The sequence below is a fragment of the Phalangium opilio genome, unplaced genomic scaffold (genome assembly GCF_054372755.1).
Source record: "Phalangium opilio isolate 3A_F unplaced genomic scaffold, DU_Popi_V2 ptg000003l_1, whole genome shotgun sequence".
NCBI classification, from domain to species: Eukaryota; Metazoa; Arthropoda; class Arachnida; order Opiliones; family Phalangiidae; genus Phalangium; species Phalangium opilio.
Window position 1 is genome coordinate 12907026 of NW_028324145.1, and position 25591 is coordinate 12932616.

The 25591-nt window shown below is 38.1% G+C and overlaps 1 protein-coding gene across 1 annotated transcript; it reads left to right on the forward strand.

The window, feature by feature from the left end:
* The first annotated feature begins 21 nt into the window (after positions 1-21).
* On the forward strand, positions 22-25591 carry Tnks (tankyrase). The gene is made up of 23 exons (XM_089841356.1): positions 22-184; positions 343-578; positions 732-956; positions 1047-1255; positions 1345-1439; positions 1521-1774; positions 1890-2011; positions 2096-2187; positions 2280-2530; positions 2607-2683; positions 2745-2896; positions 2965-3350; positions 3412-3521; positions 4251-4373; positions 4446-4621; positions 4689-5112; positions 5256-5373; positions 6527-6615; positions 7914-7988; positions 16517-16700; positions 23978-24086; positions 24627-24783; positions 24889-25591. Exons 2-23 carry the CDS (start codon positions 401-403, stop codon positions 24967-24969), a joined length of 3687 nt encoding a protein of 1228 aa, XP_089697482.1. The 5' UTR covers positions 22-184; positions 343-400; the 3' UTR covers positions 24970-25591.

Sequence of the window (25591 nt, forward strand, 5' to 3'; positions counted from 1 at the left end):
ATGTATATTACTCCACTTTTTCCAAAATTGCATGGAGTAATTTTGTTGGAGTGAGATTGGGAGCAGTAAAGTCCGCCATTTTATTAATAATTAAGGAGTTTTGGTTATTATTTACGTAAATAATTAAATTTGTTAAAATAAATCATTCAAAAATGAAATAAGACTCTATAAGTTGCTTTTAAAGGTAATTTTTAATTTGTATACTTTCGTCCAAGGTAGTTTGACTTTTTTCTATTTCGTTAAGCCTTGGCTTATTGCATGAAGACAGAAGCCAAGTACTGAATTAATATATACTGTTTTTTAAATCAATCATGATTTCAATGTTTTTATTATTTAATTAAGCCAAATGCAAGTACACAGATCGTAAATGAGGTTAGAAACAAGACTCGAATATGTATGAATGATGGCTACAAGACGCGCCATACCAACCGCTGATATTTCCGATATCGTTGGACGGGAGCTATTTGAAGCCTGTAGGAATGGGGACATAGCCAGAGTCAAGAAGCTAGTCAACTCTCACAGCGTAAATTCTCGTGATACTGCAGGCAGAAAATCGACACCTCTTCATTTTGCAGCGGGTAAGTCCCCACTATCCAATATCCTCCACTTTCCATTTAGGTACGTAGGGTTATAGTGACAAATGGTCTAGTTTATGTTAAATAAATTACAACACAATGGTAATAGCGCTTAGTAACAGTAAACTAATTATATAATTGCTGTTATATTTGCAGGATTTGGCCGTCGAGATGTTGTTGAACATCTTTTACAAAATGGAGCAAATGTACACGCGAGAGATGACGGAGGATTGATTCCCCTTCATAATGCATGCTCTTTTGGACACGCTGAAGTTGTACAGTTGTTACTCAAACACGGAGCCCAGCCTAATGCCAGGGATAATTGGAACTATACTCCTCTTCATGAAGCAGCCATTAAAGGAAAAATAGATGTCTGCATAGGTGAACATCCTTAACATCCTTTTAACCCAAAGTCGTCATTCTTGTCCCCAAAATGAAAAGTAGTTTAAAAATTGGTCTTTCATTATTTAGTTTTACTTCAACATGGTGCTGATCCATTAATAAGAAATACGGACAACAAAACTCCTTTAGAAATGGCTGATCCTTCAGCCAGAACAGTTTTAACGGGAGAATATCGTAAAGACGAGTTATTAGAAGCGGCTAGGAGTGGGAATGAAGAAAAACTAATGTCTTTGCTAACAATCCTTAATGTTAATTGTCACGCTAGTGATGGCAGAAAGGTAAAAATTCCTTAATTAGGCCAAAGAATGGCAAAGATCATTATTTAATTAAATTTGGTCTAAAAATTTGGCCTATTTTGAACTTATAGTCAACTCCTTTACATCTGGCTGCTGGTTACAATAGACTTCGAGTTGTTCAACTCTTGTTGCAACACGGAGCTGATGTTGGAGCCAAAGATAAAGGGTGAGATTTAAGATTTTGTATGTAATTGTTAATGAAAAGAAACTCTCGTTTTAATTTCATTTGTTTCTTTATGAAACAAAGGGGTTTGGTTCCTCTGCACAACGCTTGTTCTTACGGTCATTTTGAAGTGACCGAACTCTTAATTAAACACGGAGCTAATGTAAATGCCATGGACTTGTGGCAATTTACTCCTCTTCACGAGGCTGCCTCTAAATCTCGAGTTGAAGTTTGTTCTCTATTACTTTGTCACGGCGCTGATCCTACTTTGCTCAATTGTCACTCCAAAAGTGCCGTTGATGTTGCTCCATCCAGAGAACTTCAAGAAAGACTCCAGTGTAATTAAATAATATTTTAAATTATTTATTCATTTTCTATTCTATTCTATTCAATTTAATCGCAATTAAAACCAAATAATTGTGCTAATTAATTTAATTTAATTTAAATTTATAGATGAATATAAAGGACATTGTTTATTGGAAGCCTCGAGGTTAACTGACCCAACAAGAGTTAAGAAATATCTTTCCTTAGACGTGGTCAATTTTAAACATCCATTTAGTGGTGATACACCATTGGTCCGTTGTTAATTTAATTAGTTTTAATTGGTTTTTTTTTTTAATTTCAATTTAATTTAATTTAATTAACAATTATCTTAATAGCATTGCGCGGTGACATCTCCTTATCCAAAAAGAAAGCAAGTAACTGAAGCTTTAATCCGGAAAGGTGCCAATCTTAATGACAAAAATAAAGAGTAATTAATTACTTATAATTTAATTTAATTATTTTTGATTTATCTTAATTTGATTTTTAAATAATTTTAATTCCATTATGTTTTAACTTAAGGTTCCTAACACCATTACATTCAGCCGCTGATCGTTCCAATTTTGATATAATGGATGTTGTTCTTAAACACGGAGCCAAAGTTAACGCTCTCGATGGATTAGGTCAAACTGCCCTTCATAGATGCGCCAGGGATGGAAATGTCCAAGCTTGTAGACTCTTACTCTCTTACGGAGTTGACCCCTCAATCGTTAGTCTTCAAGGTTACACCGCCGCCCAAGTTGCCAGTGAAGGAGTTCAAAAAATGCTCTCTGGTATTTTTTACAAAAACTAATTATAATTAATTTAAATTGGGGGTATATTTAATTTAATTTAATTTTTTGGTTTTAGATCCGCCATTAGGTGTTGCTGATGCGGAGTATCAAATTCTAGAAGCTGCCAAAGCTGGAGATTTGGAAGTAGTCAAAGTAAGGAAGGTTCAATGATAGTTAATTTTAATTTCTAGTTAATATTCTGTTTATTTTACAGAGAATTTTATCCACACACTCGCACGTTGTCAACTGTCGGGATGTAGACGGAAGACAATCCACTCCATTACATTTTGCAGCAGGTTATAATAGAGTTAGTGTGGTAGAATACTTGTTACAACACGGAGCTGATGTTCACGCTAAAGATAAAGGGTATAATCATTTTATTTCTTTAAAAATCTCATCATTTTACTTTAATTCACTCTTATTTTATTCTAAAGGGGTTTAGTTCCGCTTCATAACGCTTGCTCTTACGGTCATTACGACGTGGCTGAACTCCTGGTGCAACACGGAGCCAATGTCAATGTCTCCGATCTCTGGAAATTCACTCCACTTCACGAGGCGTCGGCAAAAGGGAAGTACGAAATCGTGAAACTACTTATTAAGCACGGGGCCGATCCCGCCAAGAAGAATAGAGACGGACACGCGCCCTTGGATTTGGTTCGAGAAGGTGACCAGGATGTGGCTGACTTACTCAAAGGAGACTCGGCCCTTCTGGACGCGGCCAAAAAGGGGAATTTAGCCCGAATTGTCAAGCTAGTTTCACCAGAGAATATTAATTGCAGGGATTCCCAGGGAAGAAATTCAACGCCTTTGCATTTAGCTGGTAAGTTGAAAGGTTAATTTAATTTAGATTAACGTTAACTTAATTGATTTATTGTCACCAGCTGGTTACAATAATTTGGAAGTAGCCGAATTTCTTCTGGAAAATGGCGCTGATGTTAATGCAATTGATAAAGGGGGACTCATTCCTTTACACAATGCGTCTTCTTATGGAGTAATTTATTTTTTATTCTTGTTATTGAGAATGATGACGAATCGTCACGGAGATTGATGACGATTCGTCACGGAGAATGTTGACAAATCTTCACAGAGAATGATGACGATTCGTCACGGAGAATGATGACGATTCGTCACGGAGAATGTTGACAAATCTTCACGGAGAATGATGACGAATCTTCACGGAGAATGATGACGATTCGTCACGGAGAATGTTGACAAATCTTCACGGAGAATGATGACGATTCGTCACGGAGAATGATGACGATTCGTCACGGAGAATGTTGACGATTCGTCACGGGGAATGTTGACGAATCGTCATTGAGAATGGTGAAGATTCGTCACGGAGAATGTTGACGATTCGTCACGGGGAATGTTGACGAATCGTCACGGGGAATGATGACGATTCGTCACGGAGAATGATGACGATTCGTCACGGGGAATGTTGACGAATCGTCACAGGGAATGTTGACGAATCGTCACGGGGAATGTTGACGAATTGTCACGGAGAATGTTGACGATTCGTCATTGAGAATGGTGAAGATTCGTCACGGAGAATGTTGACGATTCGTCACGGGGAATGTTGACGAATCGTCACGGGGAATGATGACGATTCGTCACGGAGAATGATGACGATTCGTCACGGAGAATGATGACGATTCGTCACGGGGAATGTTGACGAATCATCACGGAAAATAGTTTAATCTCGCTACCCATTTCCTCTCAGCATTTGGATATTGCCGCTTTGCTGATTAAATTCAACACAGTTGTCAATGCCACTGATCGTTGGGGATTCACTCCTCTGCATGAAGCGGCTCAAAAGGGAAGGACACAGCTTTGCGCTCTCTTGGTAAGTTCCGCTCTTGAGTCGCGTCTCTGCGGGCGTTCAACGTTGTTCAATTTGTGTTTAATCCGATCACAGCTGGCTCACGGAGCTGACCCGACAACAAAGAATCACGAAGGTCAAACCCCCTTAGATTTGGCTACAGCTGAAGATGTAAAATGTTTGTTATCAGACGCCATGCCGCCTCAATCTCTACCAGCGACAAAAGCGACTGCGAGCAACGCGAATGCGGCCTCTCCTTTAACCTCTCCGTGGTAAATAAATTAATTACTTTAAAACCATTAATATTTAAGTATAATTAACTCGTTTTTAATTCAATAGCCTTCCATCTCAACTCTCACCAAGTTCCTTGGCTCCTCTTTCGCCTTTAAAAATAGACGGTGACATTCCATTGGCCATTGGACTATTAAGTACCCAGAAGAACAATAATTCCCTTAGTTTGGTCAGCGGTTCATCTTCCTTGAGCGTTTCTCCGAATCCGGATTGCGGGAAAGCAATTTCCAGTCCACCAGCGGGTGCACCCGTCACCCGATTAAGTTATCCTACTTCCCCCATGGGATGTTCGCCTCCTTCCATGCCATCTGGCGCTAACCATCCCATTGGAACTTCCCAACACGGAGATGGATGTATAGATTTTGATACCAATGAAGCCCCTGATCCAACTGTCAACTCTAATATGAGTGTTCCGTCGTTTTTGGTCTCCGTTGGTTTGGATCAGTTACGGGATCTCTTTGAAAAAGAGCAAGTTAGTACTATTCTTATTATTATTATTCTTGTGGTGGTGGTGGCTTTTAATGTTAATTAATGTTTATTATTTAATTTAGTTAAGGTTTTTTAACTTTTTTTAAAGCTGTCTTTCCTTTTTCTTTCTCTTTAACTTATTTCTAGATCACTTTGGATATTTTGGCGGAGATGGGTCACGAAGAGTTGAAACAAATTGGCGTTAATGCCTATGGACATCGACATAAACTCATTAAAGGAATTGAAAAGCTCTTTTCTTGTTCTTGTAAGTTTCTTTCTGAACTTTTCATTTTAATTCAGTTAAATTAATTAATTAGTTAAGTTTAATTGGATTTTCGGGAACTGAATTAGCCTTAATCCTGATCAGCGCCACCTACCCATAGCGGCGACTTTGAGAACTACTGTAATCGGCAAGCCAATCAGATGTCGCTAAAATCTGGTGACGTCACTGACTGGCACTCTCGGGTCTTACCAAAAATGACGTCACCAGATTTTAGCGACATCTGATTGGCTTGCCGCTTACAGTAGTTCTCAAAGTCACCGCTATGGGTAGATGGCGCTGATCAGGAATAAGACCGCTAATTGGGCAGTTGAGAGTGGGAAGGAACGTGTGCAGGGTTCCCAATGTACCTATAATTACGAGATTGTCCTATAAAAACCTATAATTCATATTTTTATCCTATAAAAACCAATAATTCATGAATTTATCCTATAAGAACCTATATTTTTCATATGTTCGGTAAAAAAACACCGTCTCGCTAGGGTTATCACATGCTGGGTGAAAACTTTGATAATATTGTAACTAAAATCATATATTAGACTCGGTAGTTATTTTTCAACCAACAATTCCCCATATTTAAAGAACAATAACGAATTAAAATTATTATTTTCTCATTTTAAAACATTCGAAATTACGGCCTTAAAAAGAAATTTTTGTATTATTCTGGTCTTGACCTTATTGTTGTTACGCTATACAACTAGAGCGCGCTCTGATTGGCCAATCTTTTTCTGGTTGCTAGGCAACCGTGATTTTAAAGAAATTCAAGTTAGGGTTAAAAATAACGGTTTTTGGTGGGCAAGAGAGGCTCGCCAATTTTGTCAATTAAAAATTGGGAAAAATGTAATTTATATGATTTATTTAACCGTATTTTTGGTTAATTTTAATTATTTAATAGTTTCACCACGTAGTTTGAGTATTTTTAGCCAGTTTTTAGCTTTATATTTTTGTTAAAATGTAATGATACCTTGAGAGGTATTTCTAGTAACGGAGGTATAGTTGAGTACCATTTTAATTTATAGTAAGTTTGTTAATATTTAATCATGATTTAATTTCTGCGTTTCTAGTAGTTAATATGTTTCTAGCAGCTGCTGTAGGCCTTATAGACCCTTATTAAGATATATTATTTATGTAATTGCAGCTCCAAATTCGTTTATGCCTGCAAGTGCTGGCACGGTGCTTATTGATTTGTTACTCGATGACAAAGAGTACTTGGCTGTCGAAGAAGAGGTAATTATTACAATTTTTTTCTTTGTTTTCAATATTTTTTCTGGGATTTCAAAGTTTTTAATTGTAAAAATGATAGATTACTGTCATTTTAAACAAATTTTCCAAGTTATCTAAATCTAATCTGGAATAAGTTAGTTAAAAAAAGTGATCGCGTTTTAAGTGCTTAAGAGGAATTTCTTAGATTTTTTTTTTTTTTTAATTTTAATTTGGGGGCTTTTTTTTTCGTTGTTAATTTTTAAATTTCAATCAGAGGAGAAGTTTAAGGAATAATTAAGAATTTATAAGCCCCCCCCCCCCACAGTTTTATAATAGTTGAGTGCTTTTAAAGTGCTGCAATTTTAAAACGTGACTCAGCTTTTAGGGGGTTCTTTTTTGTTGGTTATGGGTTATGGCCGAGGGACTAACCACTATCAGATTCAGTGTATGCTGTTTAGGGTTACATATGATTATTTAACCCTATAAAGGGTAGGTCATTAAATGGTTATACGCGTAAACCTCTTAGTACTGTTCAATTTCTGCGATTACGACGAGTTAGTAGCCCCTCGGTTATGACAAAATAAACATATCCGCTTCTCAAAAGTTTAAAGTTCACCAAACGATTCTTTTCCGTGAATATCCCCAAACATTTAAAAATTCTACAGTAACAAAATGAATTTTAAAATATGTGAAAACTATAGAGTAATGTCAGTTCTACTATGCAAACGTCATACCATAGAGTAGTGTCGGTAGAGGGGGGGGAGTAGACTGTGTATCCCTCCCTCTAGGCGCGCTTTTGTAAGAGGGGATACTGTACGCGCCTGGTAGGGGGGATGACACTTAGCTAAGAGATAGAAGGGTATGACGTTTGCATACGTAGAACTGACATCTAGCTCCAGCTCAGTGTCATCCCCCCCTACCAGGCGCGTACAGTATCCCCTCTTACAAAAGCGCGCCTAGAGGGAGGGATAAACAGTCTACTCCCCTCTCTACCGACACTACTCTATAGTACTAGGCCTAATTTATGCCAAAAAATACTGAAAATTATATAAAATTGTAGTTTGAAGAGCAGGAGTGCCTATTATATTATTGTACACGCGGTTTAGGAAATATAACCCTTTTTATCCTTAATTTAACGCCGGTTAATTTATAATTATTTCTGAAACGAAAGCGGCGGCGGCGATTGAGGGGAAAACGGTCATTAGATTTTGCGGTAGAAATTACGCCCGTCCCCCAGCTAGTTTTAAATAGAGCAGCCAGCCAGCAGCTTTAAATTCATGGGCCATGCAAAGGAACTAATGTAATGACTTAACGTCTTCCAGATGCAAGGAACAATCAGGGAACATAGAGACAACGGGCACGCTGGAGGAGTCTTCACTAGATATAACGTCTTAAAGGTGAGCGCAAGCCTCATTTCCTATTCTAGTGGGTTATTAGTTCCCCCAAAACAACCCCGTCCCCTTCCCAATGTTCCTCCCCCCCTCCCCGACCCCGCCTTCAAGTATGATGGGGTTACTTGCTTGAAGGAAAGGACATTTAGAAATCTCTGCCGCGTTCATTCCTTACTTTTAAACGTTGGTTGCGCTCGTGTGTGTTAGGTTTCGATATTAATGGTTCATCTTTATAATGTTAGCTATTAAATTTAGGGGTGTTTTAACGATCCATGGTAGTCCTAAGGAGGTAAAGGGGGTTTTCTTTTTTTTTTAAGCTCATTGCCCGTCACGCTTTTTCGTTTTTATTCAAATTTTATTCCTCCTTTGATTGCGATTCTCTCTCTCTCTCTCTCTCTCTCTCTCTCTCTCTCTCTCTCTCTCTCGCTCTCGCTCGCTCTCGCTCTCCTTACCAACTCCGAACCCCCCCCCCACTGAAAAATGACTGAATTTTCTAAATTATGAAGCTCATTCTTTCAAATTACTTTCTGGTTAATTGAATAAAAGAGATAATGAATCGTGGCCAGGCGAAAGCCCCTAACGAGTATTAGGGAGTTACGGTATTACCGGGGGGGAGGGGGGCGCCAGCCCGAATTAACCATTAGTTGGAGGAAATTACCTTTAAACTCCCCGAGAACAGTTTCACTTCTCTAAAGCGACCCAACTAACTGAATCTATTTAAGCTTAAGCAAGCGGTGTTGGTGTTATGTTACGTTACGCGTACCCCCCCCCGCTCTTTAGGCCTATTTTCTAGGTCTAATGCATGGTCTTAGTCGTGACAATGGGACGCGCGATGTACCTACTATTTAATCTGTTTGAGAATAGGCCTAAAATAGACGTAAAAAAACGGTGGTAGGTATAGACAACCATCGGTATTGGGGTTGATACCTTGGCGTCTCTGCCCACTCTCGTGATACAAAAAGATAACAGTGCATGCGCCAAAAAGCAAAATGGAGGGCAAAGTTTCACCTCTATGTCTTTCCCTCTTCGTTACATAGAAATGGTCTATTCTCAAATGGGAAAATTTATCTAGGACAAAGAAAAAGTCGTGATGAATTTAAATGCATGCGCTTTAGAGATATTTATTAACACCTATTGTTAAATTTATTCATTCTTACGATAATATTATATTTATTTGAAGTGACCAGTGAATAAATTAATAATTACTCGCGGATATAAGTTGAAATCCTCCCCTCTCAAAGAACTAGTCTGTCCTTAGTTGGATCGTGTCACTTCCTTTAAATATGTCGTGTCCACTTGTTCGCTTAAAGGATAAGAGTCCATTGTTAAATCCATAGGCGCGCGCTTCTAAAACTGGCGGGCCCCTATTATACGCAACTTATCCTTACGATGCCCGATGCCCGAGAAATGTATATATGTATATTGGGAGGCGTTTGCCGTTTGTTCAAAGTCCTATTATTGAGGATTCGCTTAATAATCCCCCCAAATGCTGGCTTGTTTAAATCGTGCCCATTACGCGACACACCGTTACCGTTATTCAGATTTTGCCCAGTAAGTTCTATACCGTCGCGATATATGCTAATAATATCGGCGTTGACGAAGTGGAAGACCCCCCCCCCCCCGCTCTCTTTCTCACTTACATCGTAAACCCTAAACAATTAACTTAAGGAATGGAAGGGTTAGGCGAAGGACCGTTTCATTTGCCCCCTCGACAGTGTTAGTCAATTTTAGGAGAGGATGGTAATTCTATTCCTTAACTGTTTGTCGGTGCATACAGCCAGTTTTAGAACAATAACCGGGTGTAATCGGCCTAAATTTCTAGATCCTAAATCTACCATTAGAGCTCGTTGAACTATATGGCTCAGTCCATAAACATCGATTAGTAACGATGGTCAGAATGGCGTTAAAGGTTGTCATTAAGATATTTCTGGATGAGAATCATCTCATCTCATCCCATCTCCCTTTGACTTATACGAGTTCGGCGGTGCTTTGATCTCGCGCCTACATAATAGGAAATTGTCATTCATTCTAAAGGTTGCGTTGCAGCTAATTTTATATTTAAACTAAGTCCCTATGTTTACTGCTGGGTTGCTATGGGTCAAGGAAAACATGGAAAATGCGAGTTTTTATTTATGGAAAAGTAGTAGCGATATTTGCAGACATTGGAAACTGTGGTGGTAATTAATGAAGTTTCCCATGGAAATTTAGCTCGCATTAGTCCTTTAATGATGTTGATCCATTTTGGGGCCAGGAAAAGTTGCGATCTTTGTTGAGCTTTGGGAGAGGGTTAACGAGTCCTATTGCGCTGGAATGGATAGATGTATGGATGAAGGGATGTAGGAGGGGGGTTTGTTTTTTCAATCAGGACCGCTTTAACCCCCCCCCCTTTAACCCCCTCTGGAAATTAATAGCCATTGGGAAAATAGGAGACGGGGAGGGTTTTGCAGTAATTAATTCCAGCCTAAAGGGACTTCTCTCATTAGCGCTACAACTCTTTATTAGGGATACTGGCCTGCGATAGGTGAAAGAGTGAGGGAAGGGTTTTGCCAATGGAGATCGCGCCATTAACGTTCCAAGAGTCGCTGCTTGGCTCTATTATGAAAATTAAAATCGCTCATTCTCGAGCTAGCTCTCTCGCTCGCTCTCTCTTCCATCTCGAACTAATTTTGTTTTCCTTAAAATCCACTCTTCCCTTAATGCGTTTTAATTTTCGAAGGGGAACTGTCGTTAAGTGTAAATTAATTTCTGAAATAACAGCGTACATTTTAAGCCGCTGTAACTCGATTCCATCCGTGTCTATTCTCCTTTAAATTTAAAGCCGCATCGCATCGTGCGCCCCGAGATCTCTACTTCAGAGTTTTGGAAGTATTCGTTTAACTTGCCCCCCCCCCGTCTCTTTTATCTCATCCTTTCTCTCTCTAGAGGAAGATAATTTAGCGACAAAACCAATTAAGTTTAGGTATATACGTCTATGGTTATAAATAGGTCTATTATCGTGTTTCCTCCCCCCCTCTTCTCCTTTAGTTAGATCCCAAGTTTAAAGTTAGTTTTGGAGGATCAGCCCAAGTTTATCCATTGATTAAAGTTCACCTCCACTAACCTGAAATTTATTAGCTTAAAACATTGAAAATTAAAGGGGGGGAGGGGGGACACCAGGAACTCGGGAATTTCCTATTTTGCATTGCTGATTTCCCTGCAAGTTTGCTCTAATTAATTTTGAAGTAATTATAGACCTACTCGTTGTTTAATTTTTATTAATTTTTAGAATTTAGCAATTTCTCAATATTTACCTTGTTAATCCTTCGAGTTAAGATTATTTTAAGGGTTATAACACGTCTTCAATTTGAAATGACAAGCCTAGAAATTTTTAATAATAAGTATCTTTTAAACCATGGAATTATTTTTTTCTAAATTTCTTAAGAACCTTGAATATGCTAATGTAAATTCCACGAATTGTTTTCCACCCATAAACTTTAATATCCTCCAGAATTTTTTGTTTTTTTTAAATGGCGGTTAGTAACAAAAATTGTTTCTCAACTTTCCTCCCATGGTACCTTTTTTTCTTCTTTTACTTCTTTTGTTCTTTATACCACTGAGATATTCGAACCACGCTTTTTCTAATCTAAGATGGTATTTTATATATTTTTACCAATTTTTTTTTTTTTTTTTTGGTATGTTAGATGGGTGGGTAGAAGAGGAAATTTTGTAAATTTTTCTGGTCCGAATCCCTTTTCATTAAAAAGGAAGGTCCAAAGAGATATAGAGAGAATGGGAGGGAGATAACCGAAAAGAATGCCAAGTTGAAACGAAATTGGTAAAAGAAGCACCCCCGCACCCATGCAACGGAACATTTCCCATCTTTTCCCTACTTCCTCCTCTATTTTCTCTGCTTCCTCCCCTTAAGCTTCCTCCCTCTCTTCCTCCGTTTAAAAATACCAGGAATTTCATTTTCAAAGTAACGTTATAAGGAAAAATTCCGGTTAGAAAAGAAGAAATGTATTCTCTCTCTTTCTGGCTAGCGTGTGTTTTGGAAAATAGTATTCCGTAGTCTTTGAGCCGTTTGTTTTGCCAGATAAAATCCACGTAATATTGGTTTTTCTCCTGGGAAACCAAGCCGCTTAATAGGTATGTTAGAGAAAGATTCAGGAACTTTCAAAGGAATAATGGCTAGACTAAATATATATATGTTGGTTTTAGCACACTTTTTCCTTTTACAATGTTTGGAATTCACAGGTTTTTAAATTTCTTTAGTAAAGGTGATGCGATGGCCTTATATCGTTCGGTTATTTTATTCTAGACACGTTAGGGCTGATTTCTTAGTGTAATATTAAAGGGATAGTGTCATTATGTTGAAGTTTGAAAATAATTTGCTGTTTTTACGTTATGGTCACTTTTAAAGTGTTACTGACCGCTATATTATTCAGATATTGGTAATATTTTATTACAGAACCATATTTTAATGAATATAGGCCTACTATCACTTTAGGAAATTTGCTATAAACGGAAGGAAATGTTTTCTGTTGCATTTGTAGTCTGGTACCGCAAGAAATGATAGATTTTTTTTCTCCTCTCCTTGTGATTTGATTCGTACCTTCACCCCAACTTTGTTGTTTCGGACATCATATCTAAAAGCTAGTACTACGAGGTTGACTGGTGCGGGAGTTAAAATAGTATGGCCAATACCGTCCCTGGTCGAGCGAAAGAAGGCTTTGCCTTTCCTGCCCATCCCCATCCCCCGGGCCTTATTTCCCTTTATATTTCATGTTGCAAGCTCCGATGAGCAAAATGGATCAATAGTTGCGGGGAAAGGTGGGTGGTGGTGGTCCAGCCGGAGCGTTAGTCGAAGGTACCTGATGTACCGAAACGTTTATCTTACAACGGGAGAGGGAAATATATGGGATCACCAGATGCAGAGACTTTTAGAGCCTCTCTCTCTCTCTCTCCCTCTCTAGAAGAAAGGTGATGGAAGAAGAACAGGGGGATGGGGGTATAATAGCTTCGGAATTTAAAAACACGAGAAAAGTTTGCCTTTAAGCGTGTTTAACAATCTCTCTTCCCTCCATCACTGCTCCCGAGCTTCTTTTGTCCCCCGATGCCATGAGGAGGATGGAGAATGGAAGGATGCGGCGGCGGAGGGAATTCTTCCTTGAAGCGGATTAAAAAGGATTTTTTGTCACCCACTTTTCTTCCATCGTCTCTTTTCTTTCTCTCCCCAACAGCTAGCGTCTCTTTTTTTTCTTCTTCTTTCCTCCTCCTCCTCATCCTCTATTTGATCCCGAGCTTCTTCTCTCATTGGCTAAATCTAGTTCTTCTTTTTCGATAAAGAGAAGGCACGTTGGAAATATTTCTTTCCTTACAGGTGCTTCTCTCTCTCCCTCTCTCTCTCTCTCTCTTGCTCTCTCGCTCTCTCTTCCTTCTTTTATGTTTATATCCGAGCTGATCCCATAAACGCTAACGAAAATTTTATTTCTCCGTTCCGTTCGTTTTTCTTTTGTCCTCCATCTTGTTACCAGCGAGACAGGAGAGTGGGAGTGGGAGTGGGAGAGAGAGAGAGAGAGAGAGAGAGAGAGAGAGAGAGAGAGAGAGAGAGACAGAATCGACACCTTTTTAGTTTTATTTTATTTTCCTCATTTTATATTTCTTTCCTTTGAATGGATGGGATATATTTCTTCTTTTGCCTTTCATCTCCGAGAAAAGGGATTAAAATAGGCCCTTTGAAGCTAAAAATGCTTGGGCAATGTTGTTCTTCCTTTGAGATCATCCAATTTATAAATCGAGTGCTATTTACGCGAGATATAATTTATCGTTTATTAATTTGTCAACAAACTTAAATTGTAAGAAATTTATTTTTTCTTATATTTTAAAACCGTAATTCACGAATTTCTCAAGACCTAAGGCTCAATTCCCCCCCCCCCCTTTTTCGCTTGGAAATTAAAAGAATTTTTAAAATGATGGAATTTGAATTAAAAAGAACGTAACGTAGAATGTTAGGGATTCTTTTTTTTTTAGTTTTCTAATCTTAGTTTTTACTACGAGATTTTTAAAAGGTATTAAGAATTTTTTTTATCCCCTTTTTTTCTTCTCTCTCGTTGACAAGCCACGGAAGGAAGTAACTTTTTCACTTCCGTATCTTTTTTCTTTTCCTTTTATTGTTGTAACGTTTGAATGGAATCTGAAATCGAATAACAAGGGTTCCTTTACTTCCCACCGTCACCAATATTGGAGTTTAGTTCAACAAGAAAAGCTGCACTTTTTTTTACGCGAGACTAACGGATTTTATTCACTCGCGTTTGACAAAAGGGTATTGGATGTTAAGAAAAGCAAAAGACAAGGAGAGTGTAGTTGAATGGAGGAGGAGGGAAGGAATATGTTTGATTTGTTTAAAAGTTTAAAATAGAATCGTTTAAATTTGCATATTTTTACATTCGAGCAAAATTTTACTTCGAAATTTATTATTAGAAACATTTCATTTTGATTTTTTTTTTTTTCAAACTTTTCTTGAGAAATATTTCTTAAGGAATTATACTTAGGTAGTGTTTGAGTGGCTTAGTTCTTCGGATAAACCAAGGGCCTTAAAGGTTGTAGTACCATCTGAATTCCGGGTACCCGCATTGATTTAGAGCGGAGGAATAGGCCAATAAAAGTACCGAAGATTTTATGATAATGCTGTATGGCTATTCTGTAAATTATTGGAAATCGTCTTGATACGCGTACAATATTGTCTTTTTGATTTGTTTGTCCTAGTTTTTGTCCTTAATCTTGTATTCTCCTTTTTACAGTATATATGGGCTCTTTTATCCATTCCAGACCACGCTAGCGATGGGCCCCCTACCCCCGGTTAACCCCTTTTTTCCCCTTTCCTTATAGTAAAGGTTATGTATGTCCTGACTAGAAGCCCCCCCCCCCCCATCATAGCCAAACGGGCCTCGGCGTCCATTCTTTTTAGGCAAACTCTCTTTTCTCGTTTGGTACGAGTCGAAGGCGGCTCGTTCATCTCCCTTTATGGCCTCACGAAATGGTACTAAAAGTTCTAAAATGCAAAAGCTCCCATTATTTTTTCGTTCTTTTTCTCTTCTTTCGCTATAGGACCAATAGGGATGGCCCATGCATTATTCTTCTCCTAACTTCGCCCCCCCCTCTCTCTCGCTAAATACGAAAACACGCTATACTATAGGCATAGGCATAGGGGTTCCTCTATAGAAAGGTCCTTTGTTTTCCATACTAACGGATTATAGGTTATTTTTAGAAGGGCAGTTTGTTTCTTTTTTCCTTTTTTTTTCGCTTGTAGTTTGTCTCTTCACGTAGCCTTTTTTTCCTTCCTTCCTTCCCTCGCGCTCTCATCTTCCTTCTCCTCTTATTTTAGGCAAAGGACCCATCGAGTGTCGATGGTAATTTCCGTAGAAGTGTCTAAATGGTAGTAAATCTGGTGTAGAAAATACTTAACTTATCTTTATAACAAATTGGGATTATTGACCAGTTGAACGCAAACATAATTATTTGGGGAATGGTTCTATATCAGTTGCACTACGTTTCCATTCATGGTTACTAAAGAAATTTAGCTAACTTAAGATGAGAAAGAAGCGTGTATTTAGAACAACTTCAATTTAAGAATAGGCAACATCCAATAATTTTAGCATAATCACTGGCTCGGTTAAATTTTCCCCTTTTTTTTTTTGTTCTGGCGCTTTAATTCTGTTGGAGTGAAATCGCATTTGCGGCCTTCGTTTTCCGTTCTCCTCAATTTTCTTTCCAAAAAGTCGGGAAATTACATTTGATCTCTCTTCTCTGCTAGCTAAATTCACTCCTCTTCTTCCTCATTCCGTCTCATCCCCGCATCCCTTACTATACTCTTTCTTTTTCCTCTCTCTCTCTCTCTTCTCTTTCTCTCTCTCGAATTCCCCAAATCATTCTTTTTCCCTAAGATTCATCCCTTTTTCGTATACCTCTGGCAACGTCCGAAGCTTAGAACTAGACCCCGGCCGTTCTTAAACCTAACCCTTGGTACTTTGGATATCGAGCGAGAGAGAAAGAGAATGGCTTTCTCTCTTCTGGCGATTATAATGGGCAAATTCTTCCTAGGAAAGAAAAGTTTGTTTGGTAATCGGAATGAATTTTCTCATCCTTTAATCTACGTAAACTCCTCCTACTTCGCTAGTTTTATTTCACTATTTCCCCCTCCCCTCTTCATCCGGGGTTTTTTTTTCGTATGATTGCATTTTTTTTTTCATTCAAACTCCCACCCTAGATTTCTTGATTAAAGTGAAAACTCGTTAAGAAAATTTTGTCTCTTTTTTTCTTCTTCTTGAAGTTCACATGCCAACCAAAGCAATTTTACGGGGGCCCCTATCACGAGTTAGACCCTTTTTTTATTTGTATTTACATTAACCCTGATATTGAGTTGCTTGTGGACTTGGAAAAAAATATTTAACCCTTTGAAATATAATGTGTTTGGTCGAAAAGGATTTAGACTTTTGTTTGAAGGAAGGTTTTAGTATTAAATTATGGTTTTTTTTTCTTTTTTTTTATTGTATCAGATTCAGAAAGTTCGTAATAGAAAACTATGGGAGCGTTACTGTCACCGAAGACGACAAGTGTCGGAAGAAAATCATAATCAAGCGAATGAAAGAATGCTTTTCCATGGATCACCTTTTATTAATGCAATTGTACAGAAGGGCTTCGATGAACGACACGCTTATATTGGCGGAATGTTTGGAGCTGGTGAGTTATTTACACCGTTTATTTGTTATTACCCTGAAGACGTTCCTTCCTTGTTCCAAAATTAATCTTAGGTACTGTAGCTTTGTCTATCTTTTGTTTTAAATTTTAAAAATTATTAGATTTTTTTTGGTTTTTTTTCTTACAAATACTTGCTAATGCTCGAAGCCATTAGCCCTCATCTCATATTTTCATTTTTAAAGAAATGATGCGGGTTTTTTATTTTTAAGAAGCAATTTACATTATTAGGCCTAGAAGCATATTTTATTTTGGATATGAAATCAACAGTATATTTTGGGGGTGTTTATCACAATAAACGTTTGACGTTTAAAAATACGGATTAAATAATACGGGATTTAGAAATACAATGAATGCCGCGTTTGTGACGTAGTACCACGTGATAAAGACGTGATCGCGTGCAAACTGAAACTAATTTGGAGGGGGGGGGGGGAAGAAATTTGTGCCAAATAACTTTGGTAAATTTTTTGGGAAAACGTCTATGAAATGTTGTCAGTTAAAAATTGTTTGACGCTGTGTGCCCCCGGTTCATTTTTACGTTACCATTAACGGTAGCCGTTTTAAACCCCCTGGGCGCTCTTTCTCTCTCTTCTTTTACATTTTTGATCCAATCCTATTCCATTTTTTATCCGGACTTAGCCATCAGCTTGGAATATCTAACTTGATCTTCTTCCTCTGGAGTCTTGATCTTTTTGTCTTAGTTTCTATAATTCTCTTTGATACGACTTCCATTCTCGTCTACCACCACCCCCACCAGCAGAGCATCACCCCCAGGCTGTCATACTTTCAATCCCATTTGGCCCATATCCGCTTTTATACTTTCTAGAAGAATGAATCTAGATTTTTGGGTTTCCTCGTTTGACAGCTACGAATCAGTCACAACAGGGAACCGCCTATCTTGAAATAAAAGGAAGGAATATTTTTTTCTTCCGTCGCTGGCTGAAGTTTGTCCTGTCTCAATTGACAATCTTATCGTGCGCGCCGATTTTGAGAATACTGTCCCATACTGTCCTTCCTTCTGTTTAAAGATATGGGTCCCTGGTCACTCTTAATACGGTCCCGACTGTCATTTGAAAGCAAAAAATGGGGGGATGAAGAAAAAAAACCTTTCCCAAGAAGAGAGAGAGTGATTTAACCTCAGGGTCTAGCGGCAACGATGGAAAGAAACCTCTTTGATATTCTCTAAAACTTTCTCTACTTTCTCTATATTTTTGCTTTCTTTTCGGTTTTCATTAGTTTTTCTTGATATGTCGCGTTATCAATATAAATTCATTTTGTTAATTAACCTTTATAATTATCACGATTCGTTACTTAAGGGGATTAGCTCCAGTTTATCAACTTTATATTTACTTGGAGTTTAAGTCGTCATAATTCAGGCAAAATTTCCATTTGATTTGTTAAGGGAATTTATTTTAAATTGTTATAAATAGACCTCGAAAATCTGATGGTTTTTTTTAGTCTTCAAGGCAAATGGCGCGAATAAATGCTCTTATCCCAATAATTTAACCACCGCAATCCGTGTTGGGAATAGTAATAAGGTAGAAACTCTTTTTGGACCTCCTTAACTTTTCTTGACAAGAAATTTCAAATATGGTTTATTTGGTTTTCAAATATTTCATCCGCTTTAAAGATCTAAAGGGTTGCTCTCTTTTAAGCCTTTAGCCACTTACTACTTTTCCGATTCATTGGAACGGAAGAAATCTTTTCTCTTTCGATATTTCCACCTTTTTATTTTGAGAAGAGAGAGGGAGAGAATATGTCGAAAATTTCCAACCAAAGGTCGTGAAGCGGGGGAGGGTCTCTCTCTGTTTCTCTGGCTGGATACCTCTCTAATACATCACCTCGGAATCCAATTTGTATTTCCTTCAATATGAAAAATAAGTTTTGATCGGCTTTTTATTAAGACTATAAATCTGTCGTGTTGCACCCTCTCTAAGATTTTTTTCTCGTTCTTCTTTTCCAAGGGATGCGTTTAAAATATTGGAATGGGAACGTTTTTTTTTTCGTAAGGTTTGTTACCAGGGCTCGTACAAACCTGGAAATATCAGGGAAATAAGTTGTCGGGCTAAAAATTCAGGGAAATCGTTTTATCAAGGGTTTTATGAACCCTAATGTTGGACTGTTTAAAATTATTTAAGTTAGCGCACCTCAAGTTTTATTGGTCATAAGTCGAAACTTAATTCCAGTCCCGAATGTCTTGAAGATCTCATAGACGCCTGGGATAATTATGCATCTTAGCTCATTCTTTAACTTAATTACTAAGAGGAAAATGCCTCTGTCTGTCTCTGATCGAGGTTCCGCCAACCCTTCCTCCTCCGGAATTTTGTTTCCGTTTTGTAACGAGGTAGGGAAGTCTCCCCTGAGAAGAGAAACGTAAGGGTGTATGCAACAAAGAGGGGCAGTTATACTATAGGGTGCGTTCCAGGAAATTCTGGATAAACGGATAAATGATAAAGTGTATAGGCGCGGGAAATTTTCCTGCTCTTCTCAGTGGGCGTATTTCGTTGTATCTTTGGATTAGGAAAGGGCATGTACCTTCTCTCTTTGGTATAGTCAGTCATTCTGGAAGCCCATACCTTGTAATATTGTAGAGAAACGTTGTTCAAGTTCGCCCGAGGATTATAGTTTCAACTTCAGTATTATGAATTTCTGATGATTATTGTAAATTCTCGGGTTTTAAAGTTTCTAGTTTTGACGGATTTAATTGTCATGGAAAACGAAAGTGCATTTTTCAGTTGACTATACGCGATGCGCTTCAATATATCTTTTGCATATTTTGTCTTTGATCATATTCCGTTCCGTCTTTAGCCAAAACCCTTCTCTTCCTCTTCCCCTCTCCTTCATTTCTCCTATTTACTGGCATTCGCCTTTAAATATGATTAATGCCTTCTCTATTTACTCTCTAAACTCTTACTCCATTTCCATTCTCTCTTTCGCGCCAGTTTCTCTATAATACCGTTGCTTGGGTATTGACTTCAAGCTTCCTACATAAATTGGGCTGCTGCTAGCTGCTCGAATTCTCCAACGCGCGTGATTTATTCTCCCCAAAATCTTTCCCGAGCTCGACCTAAATTTTGTGTCAACCGGAATAGGACGATATGTAATTTAAATAAGATTTGTCGTGTCCGAAATTCCTCGCCTGATGTACGTACTTAAATTCACCAAGGATGGTTAAAGAGTTTTCTTTATGACGGTCCCAAAAAAATGTACGCTTTTAAAGGATTCGTTTACGTCATTACGTTAGTTGGCTTTTAAAACTTCAGTGCACTAATCTCTCTATTGTCTGGTTTGAATTTAATAATTTAAGGCCTTGGACAAAAGTCGTTAAAAGGTTTGAATACCGCCATAAAGGAGAACGCTATAAATGTAGGAGGTTCATTATGATAGGAAAATTAGTATGTTCCGTAAGAGAACCGAGGAATGAATATATTTAAGGGCTTGGGAACAAGTGTGTGTGAAAAGGTAATAAAGGGTTGAGCAAAGGAAGATTTTGCTTGGAGTGGAAACTGCTTTAACTTCAAGATACAAGCGTCTACCACGCTTTTTCCTAATTTCGATAAATGTCCCCGTGTATTGTGTAGCGTTTTGTATCGCTTGTTGTTACGTTATAAATCTCTCTCCTTTTGGAAATATTTGGCAGTTGGTTTTGCTTAAATTCCTTTCAAAGTTTAAGCTGGGAAAAATCTACGGGGAAATCCGAAATCGATATATAAAATAACACCCGCCCCCCCCCTCCTGATCAAATTCTAACTTTCCTATCCGATACCGAAAGATTACCCGTTTCAAGCAATGCTGCAGGCTGCATTCAGTTTTGGGATTTGTTTCCGAAGTTGTTTTATTTTCTTTAATCTTTGTCAAAAGAGAAAATGGCCAAGGGAAAGGGTGAGAGGGGAGGGGGCTTTTGGTTTCTAGGGTATTGAAGTTGGTGTTGTTTAATAGATCGAATCGGGAATCTATTGTTTGTATCATTCAGAGTCCCGAATAGTTGAACCACCCAATTCTACTTTGGAATTCGGGGGAATTACTTGCGACTGATCCAATGCTGTTAAATACTTGCTGTTTTTTAAAGCATTGCCCCTCAAAAAATAAGCAAACTCCCCTCAATTTCTGTTGGTTTTTTGGGGCATGAGTATATAGAGTCTCCATCCGAAATCGTTGTCCAGTTATAACTGGACTGATGGCGAACCTCATTGGATTGGTGAATGTCCAGCTCTCCGTTCTATTCCGTTTTACACATTGGATAGATTGAAACTTGTCGTACGTGGTATATAGTAGCGCAGCTGGCGATAACCACCTAGTGAGAGCTCCGTAAACAAAGCGAGACGGCGGGAGTATGTGGCGAAGGAGTTCAAATTGGATTCCCGGCTTGTTTCCCCACTCGTTCAGTATAAGCTTGCTGAAAGTGTACAGTTGTCTAGACTCAAGCTTCCCATAGGTACACGTACACCCCTTTCGGTCTTACTCGACACTGTCCCAAAAGGCGAGGAGTATCGCGATTATGTACTCCCTGTACTTGCAATGCCGTATAGGGCAACGACGTTTCCTGTATAGTTGCTGCAAACTAAGTTCCGTGTTTACCCAATATGGGATGGTGGAGTATACGATACGTAAATGGAAGGTTCGGGTTACTCCTCCAAAGTTTGTCCCCGTGGAAGTCCTTGTTATTGTTTTGAAGTTATAACGATTCCCTTCTCCTACTTACTTCCCCTACGTGTGCTTCCTTCATTAAGCTTGTACCAATTCCGCTTCCTCCTTTTATTTCAGCGCGGAAAGATGTTTTCATTATTATTATTATTATCCTCAAGGAATAAAATACCTTACCCTAACTCTCTAATAGTCCCTCTAGCCGTGTTGTTCTAAACTAAATTATAAGCGGTGCATGGACTAGATTTATATATTTTATCTTTCATATACCTATTATACGTATGGTTTTATATATATCTTTTGTAAATATATGTGGTTCTTTTGTTTTGAATCAGACGGGGACCTTTTATGTAGATGAATTTTTCTTAAAATATTTTTGTGGTTTTAAATTGTAGTTCCTTAAGAGGACTACATCATATTTGTTGGTGAAAAATATCAGTGTATTATGGAAGGAACCATATTCGAAATTAGGCCCATCTCTGTTCAATGCTCCGTTAATTTAAGTTTAAACTTATTTAGATCATCTTTTTTCTTCACCTCTCTAACCTGGATCTGATCCGATATTTTTTAGTTATTTTATTTGATTTACTCAAAGTATGGTTAGATGTCGTTGGTTGTCCATTTAAGGGGCTTTTCCTCCCCCCTTGTTTTACACCCGATTCACGCCTCTGTTTTCTTCCCTTTTTCCTTTTTCCTTTTTCCTTCTTTTCCTTAAGAGCGGACGGAGACTCTGGCGTAGAGATAGTATAGTATGCCACCCCGAAAGAAATCTCGCCAAGAAAAACGGATAGAATGGATTTTTGTAGATAGTCTTGACTTTACGGCGAAGAAAAATGTCCGAGATTTAGAGAACGGAGACAAAAGGAAATCGTTTTGGGGGTGCGTATATGGGTGAAACGTTATTTAAATAACGAGGATTCTATTCCACGCCTTCCCTCCTCCTTAGTTCAATTCGTGTTCGACAGAATGAAACCAATGCGAACGAATGTACAGTTGGGTTAATTTACCAATCTCGTTTCTCTTCCCTTTTTCTGGTTTCCTTTACACATTTGCTCAAATAACTCGAACAGACAGCGAAAAACTTCGCAAACTATTCACTTATTCGCGCCAACACTTTTTCCGATTTCTATCGACAAAAGCGAAGGAAGCGAATTTTTCCGGGATAAGAATAAAAAAGAGGATGGAAAAACTACCGTTTTCAGGTGTAATAGCGGAATGCAAATCGGAAGAAACTCTAGCAGCAGGCAGTTATAGTAAAAGAAGCCTGGGAAAAACATCACTGTCCGATTTTCCTTTTTCTCTCTAAATCTTTTTCCTTCTTTCTTCTTTCTCTGGAATAAACTATTCTTTGACGCGTATATTTGTGCAACGATGGATTGACCTTTCGGAAAATGCCGAGCAAAAAGATTCGCCTAAGGATTTGTTTACGACAAGAGACTGATTCGAAAAAGTTTATTCCTGATGAAAGTTTTAATTGAATTTTTCCTTAAGCTTGTGGTGGATTTTCCTTCGTTAAAAATATTTTCCTGGGTGTTTATTTGGTCTTAAATTTAGGGGAAAATTCACGTTTTGACGTTAGACACGCTTTACGTGTCTACTAAAGGAACGTAATCATGATCAGTTCCTTTTTTTTTTTAATTGCTCGAGGCTCAGTTCTTTGGTAAAGCGTTAGGTGTTAAGTAATGACTGGAAGCATGCAGACTGGTAAAGGGCAAAGATTCAATATTAAAACTCCTTCCTGACTGTTGGACCAGGCTTTTCCTAATTATTATTCATCGTTTCGAGATAAGAAAAGACCTCTTTCTCCTCCTTCCTTCCTTTCTTTCTTTCTCCGAGCTTCTCTTCTTCTCCGGGCTGATGCGGTCCTTTGCGGGGATGCCTTAAGGGCATGACGAAAGGAGGGGAAGACATCCAATGAGCTCCTTGTCTTAATTACCGTCAAGCACCATCACCAGTTCATTTTTACCTCTTAGGGCTCCCTCGTCTCTGGTGTTTGGGCTGTTTTGAGTCCATCTTTTGCACTTCTATGAGATATTATTGTTGTCAAAGATGGTGGTCAGTACCTTAATTAGAATGGTCTACTATTATCAGGGGTTTTTTCACTCTGATTTTGATGGACGCTGGAGCTTTTCTCATTAAAACCTAATAGGTTTGCTTGGGCAAATATAGTCAAAGCTACGTCTCTCTCTGAAAAGGCCTACATTTCCTCTAATGTTCAAAGTTTATCGACGAGTTCTCTCACCGTCCGCCAAAGCCATTAAAACTCCGAGGTTTCACGCCTAATGGCGACCTTTCGAAGCCCCAGTCATGCCAACAAACTCTTGGCCCATTTTTCGCCTCGCTCCTATGATCATTATAAAACGCGATGCGCATAGTAAAATATTCCTAAAACATTTCTCTCTCTCTCTCTCGCACCCGAAATTATTCGAGCGTGGAAAATTGAGAAACTTGACCACTTTGTCTAAATATGTACGTAGACGGACTTCTATAGGTGGTGGTTCGTTCGTTGACCCAGATATTTATACGTGATATAATAGTTAATACATTAAGTTTAGAATTTATTTCAAATTGTTTATTGATGATGGTTTTTGTTATTTTTTTTTTCTTTTCCTTCATAGGTATTTACTTCGCCGAGAACTCCTCGAAAAGTAACCAGTACGTTTATGGAATTGGTGGTGGAACTGGATGTCCCAGTCATAAGGACCGGTCCTGTTACGTCTGCCAACGGTGAGTGTTGATATTATTTTATTTTTGAATTGTTTTTTGCACTGTGCACGCTAGTAGTTAGTTGATTTGCGCGAAGATATAGCTTACCAGCTATGTTTCGCTATTGGTACTGCATATTGGTGTTGATGTTTTCATCCATATTTCCTAACCAATGAATAATCTCCATCAATAATAATCGTCTCCTAAACCTTCCATAATCCAATCCAATCCATCGGTTTCCATTTTTTGCCTTGCTTCCTAACATAAAATGGTTGCGGCCTAATTTAAGTCGATTATAGACGTTGGTTCAACTGTTCAATATTTTTTATGCCTTGTCTCCATTGGTCAGTTAGTTGGTTGTTTGCTTGCTTAGTAGTGGTCCAATAGTAGTTAGCAATTTCATTCTTTTTCCACGCACATATTTGAGAAATCCTTACGCACTAAAGTTGGTTTACTTGGTTGGTATCACGTGGCTTCGACGGAATACCCCTTTGGCACCTTTTATCCATTTATTTTTTCCAACGAAGTACTTAAGTATTTTGGGTGTTTTTAAACTCTCAGGCAACTGCTATTATGCCGAGTGGCCTTAGGCAAATGTTTCCTCCAGTTCTCGGCCATGAAAATGGCTCACGCACCTCCGGGTCACCATTCCGTTATCGGAAGACCCAGCGTCGGAGGATTGTCCTATCCAGAATACGTTGTCTATCGAGGCGAACAAGTACGAAAATTACCTTCTTTTCTTTGTGGTATCCATGGTTCCTAAACCCTCTCCTTTTTTCGTTTTTTTTTTTCCAAAATTCTAATAGGGCTAACTTTATTCTAGGCATACCCCGAATATCTCATAACGTACCAAATAGTCAAACCGGAATTTGATAATGCCGCTTCCGGTTCAACGACGACATGACCGTAACAAAGTGATTTTTTTTTTTTTTTACAAAACGCGAAATCTCAAATTTACCAAACTTTCTATCTACAATTTTAGTAGACGCTAATGAAGTGTTTTTATAATTAATGATTTGCGCTGGGGGGAGGGGCTAGAACTGACAGGAAGTGACGTATTTATATGACATTGTTGTCTTCGGAATGAAATGTGCGCGTCAAACGATCGTTGAATATTTTGAAATTTGGAAGAAAATTAATTTTTTTTTTGGCGAACGCAACATAATATGATTTATGGTTAATTTATTAAGATTTAAATTTCCGTTTATCTACCCCCTCCAACGAAGTTAATGAAGTTTCTTCGTGATTTAAAAAAGTGAGAATTAAGTTTAATTGTACAAATTTTAGTTATTAGGGGTGTAAAAAAATCGTTTATACTTAGTTGTTTTTCCCTTAATTGTTATTAATTAATGTACAGCTTACCGGTTTAAATGACATTTTTTGTGTCATAAGGGTTAGTTTTTTTGGTTAATTTTCCTTCGTTTAATTCCTTTAGATTTTTTTGGGTTAGGGATCATTATTAAAAATAATATTGATAATGTTTGAATTGTCTATAAAAAAAATACTAAATAAATCTTTTCGTAATA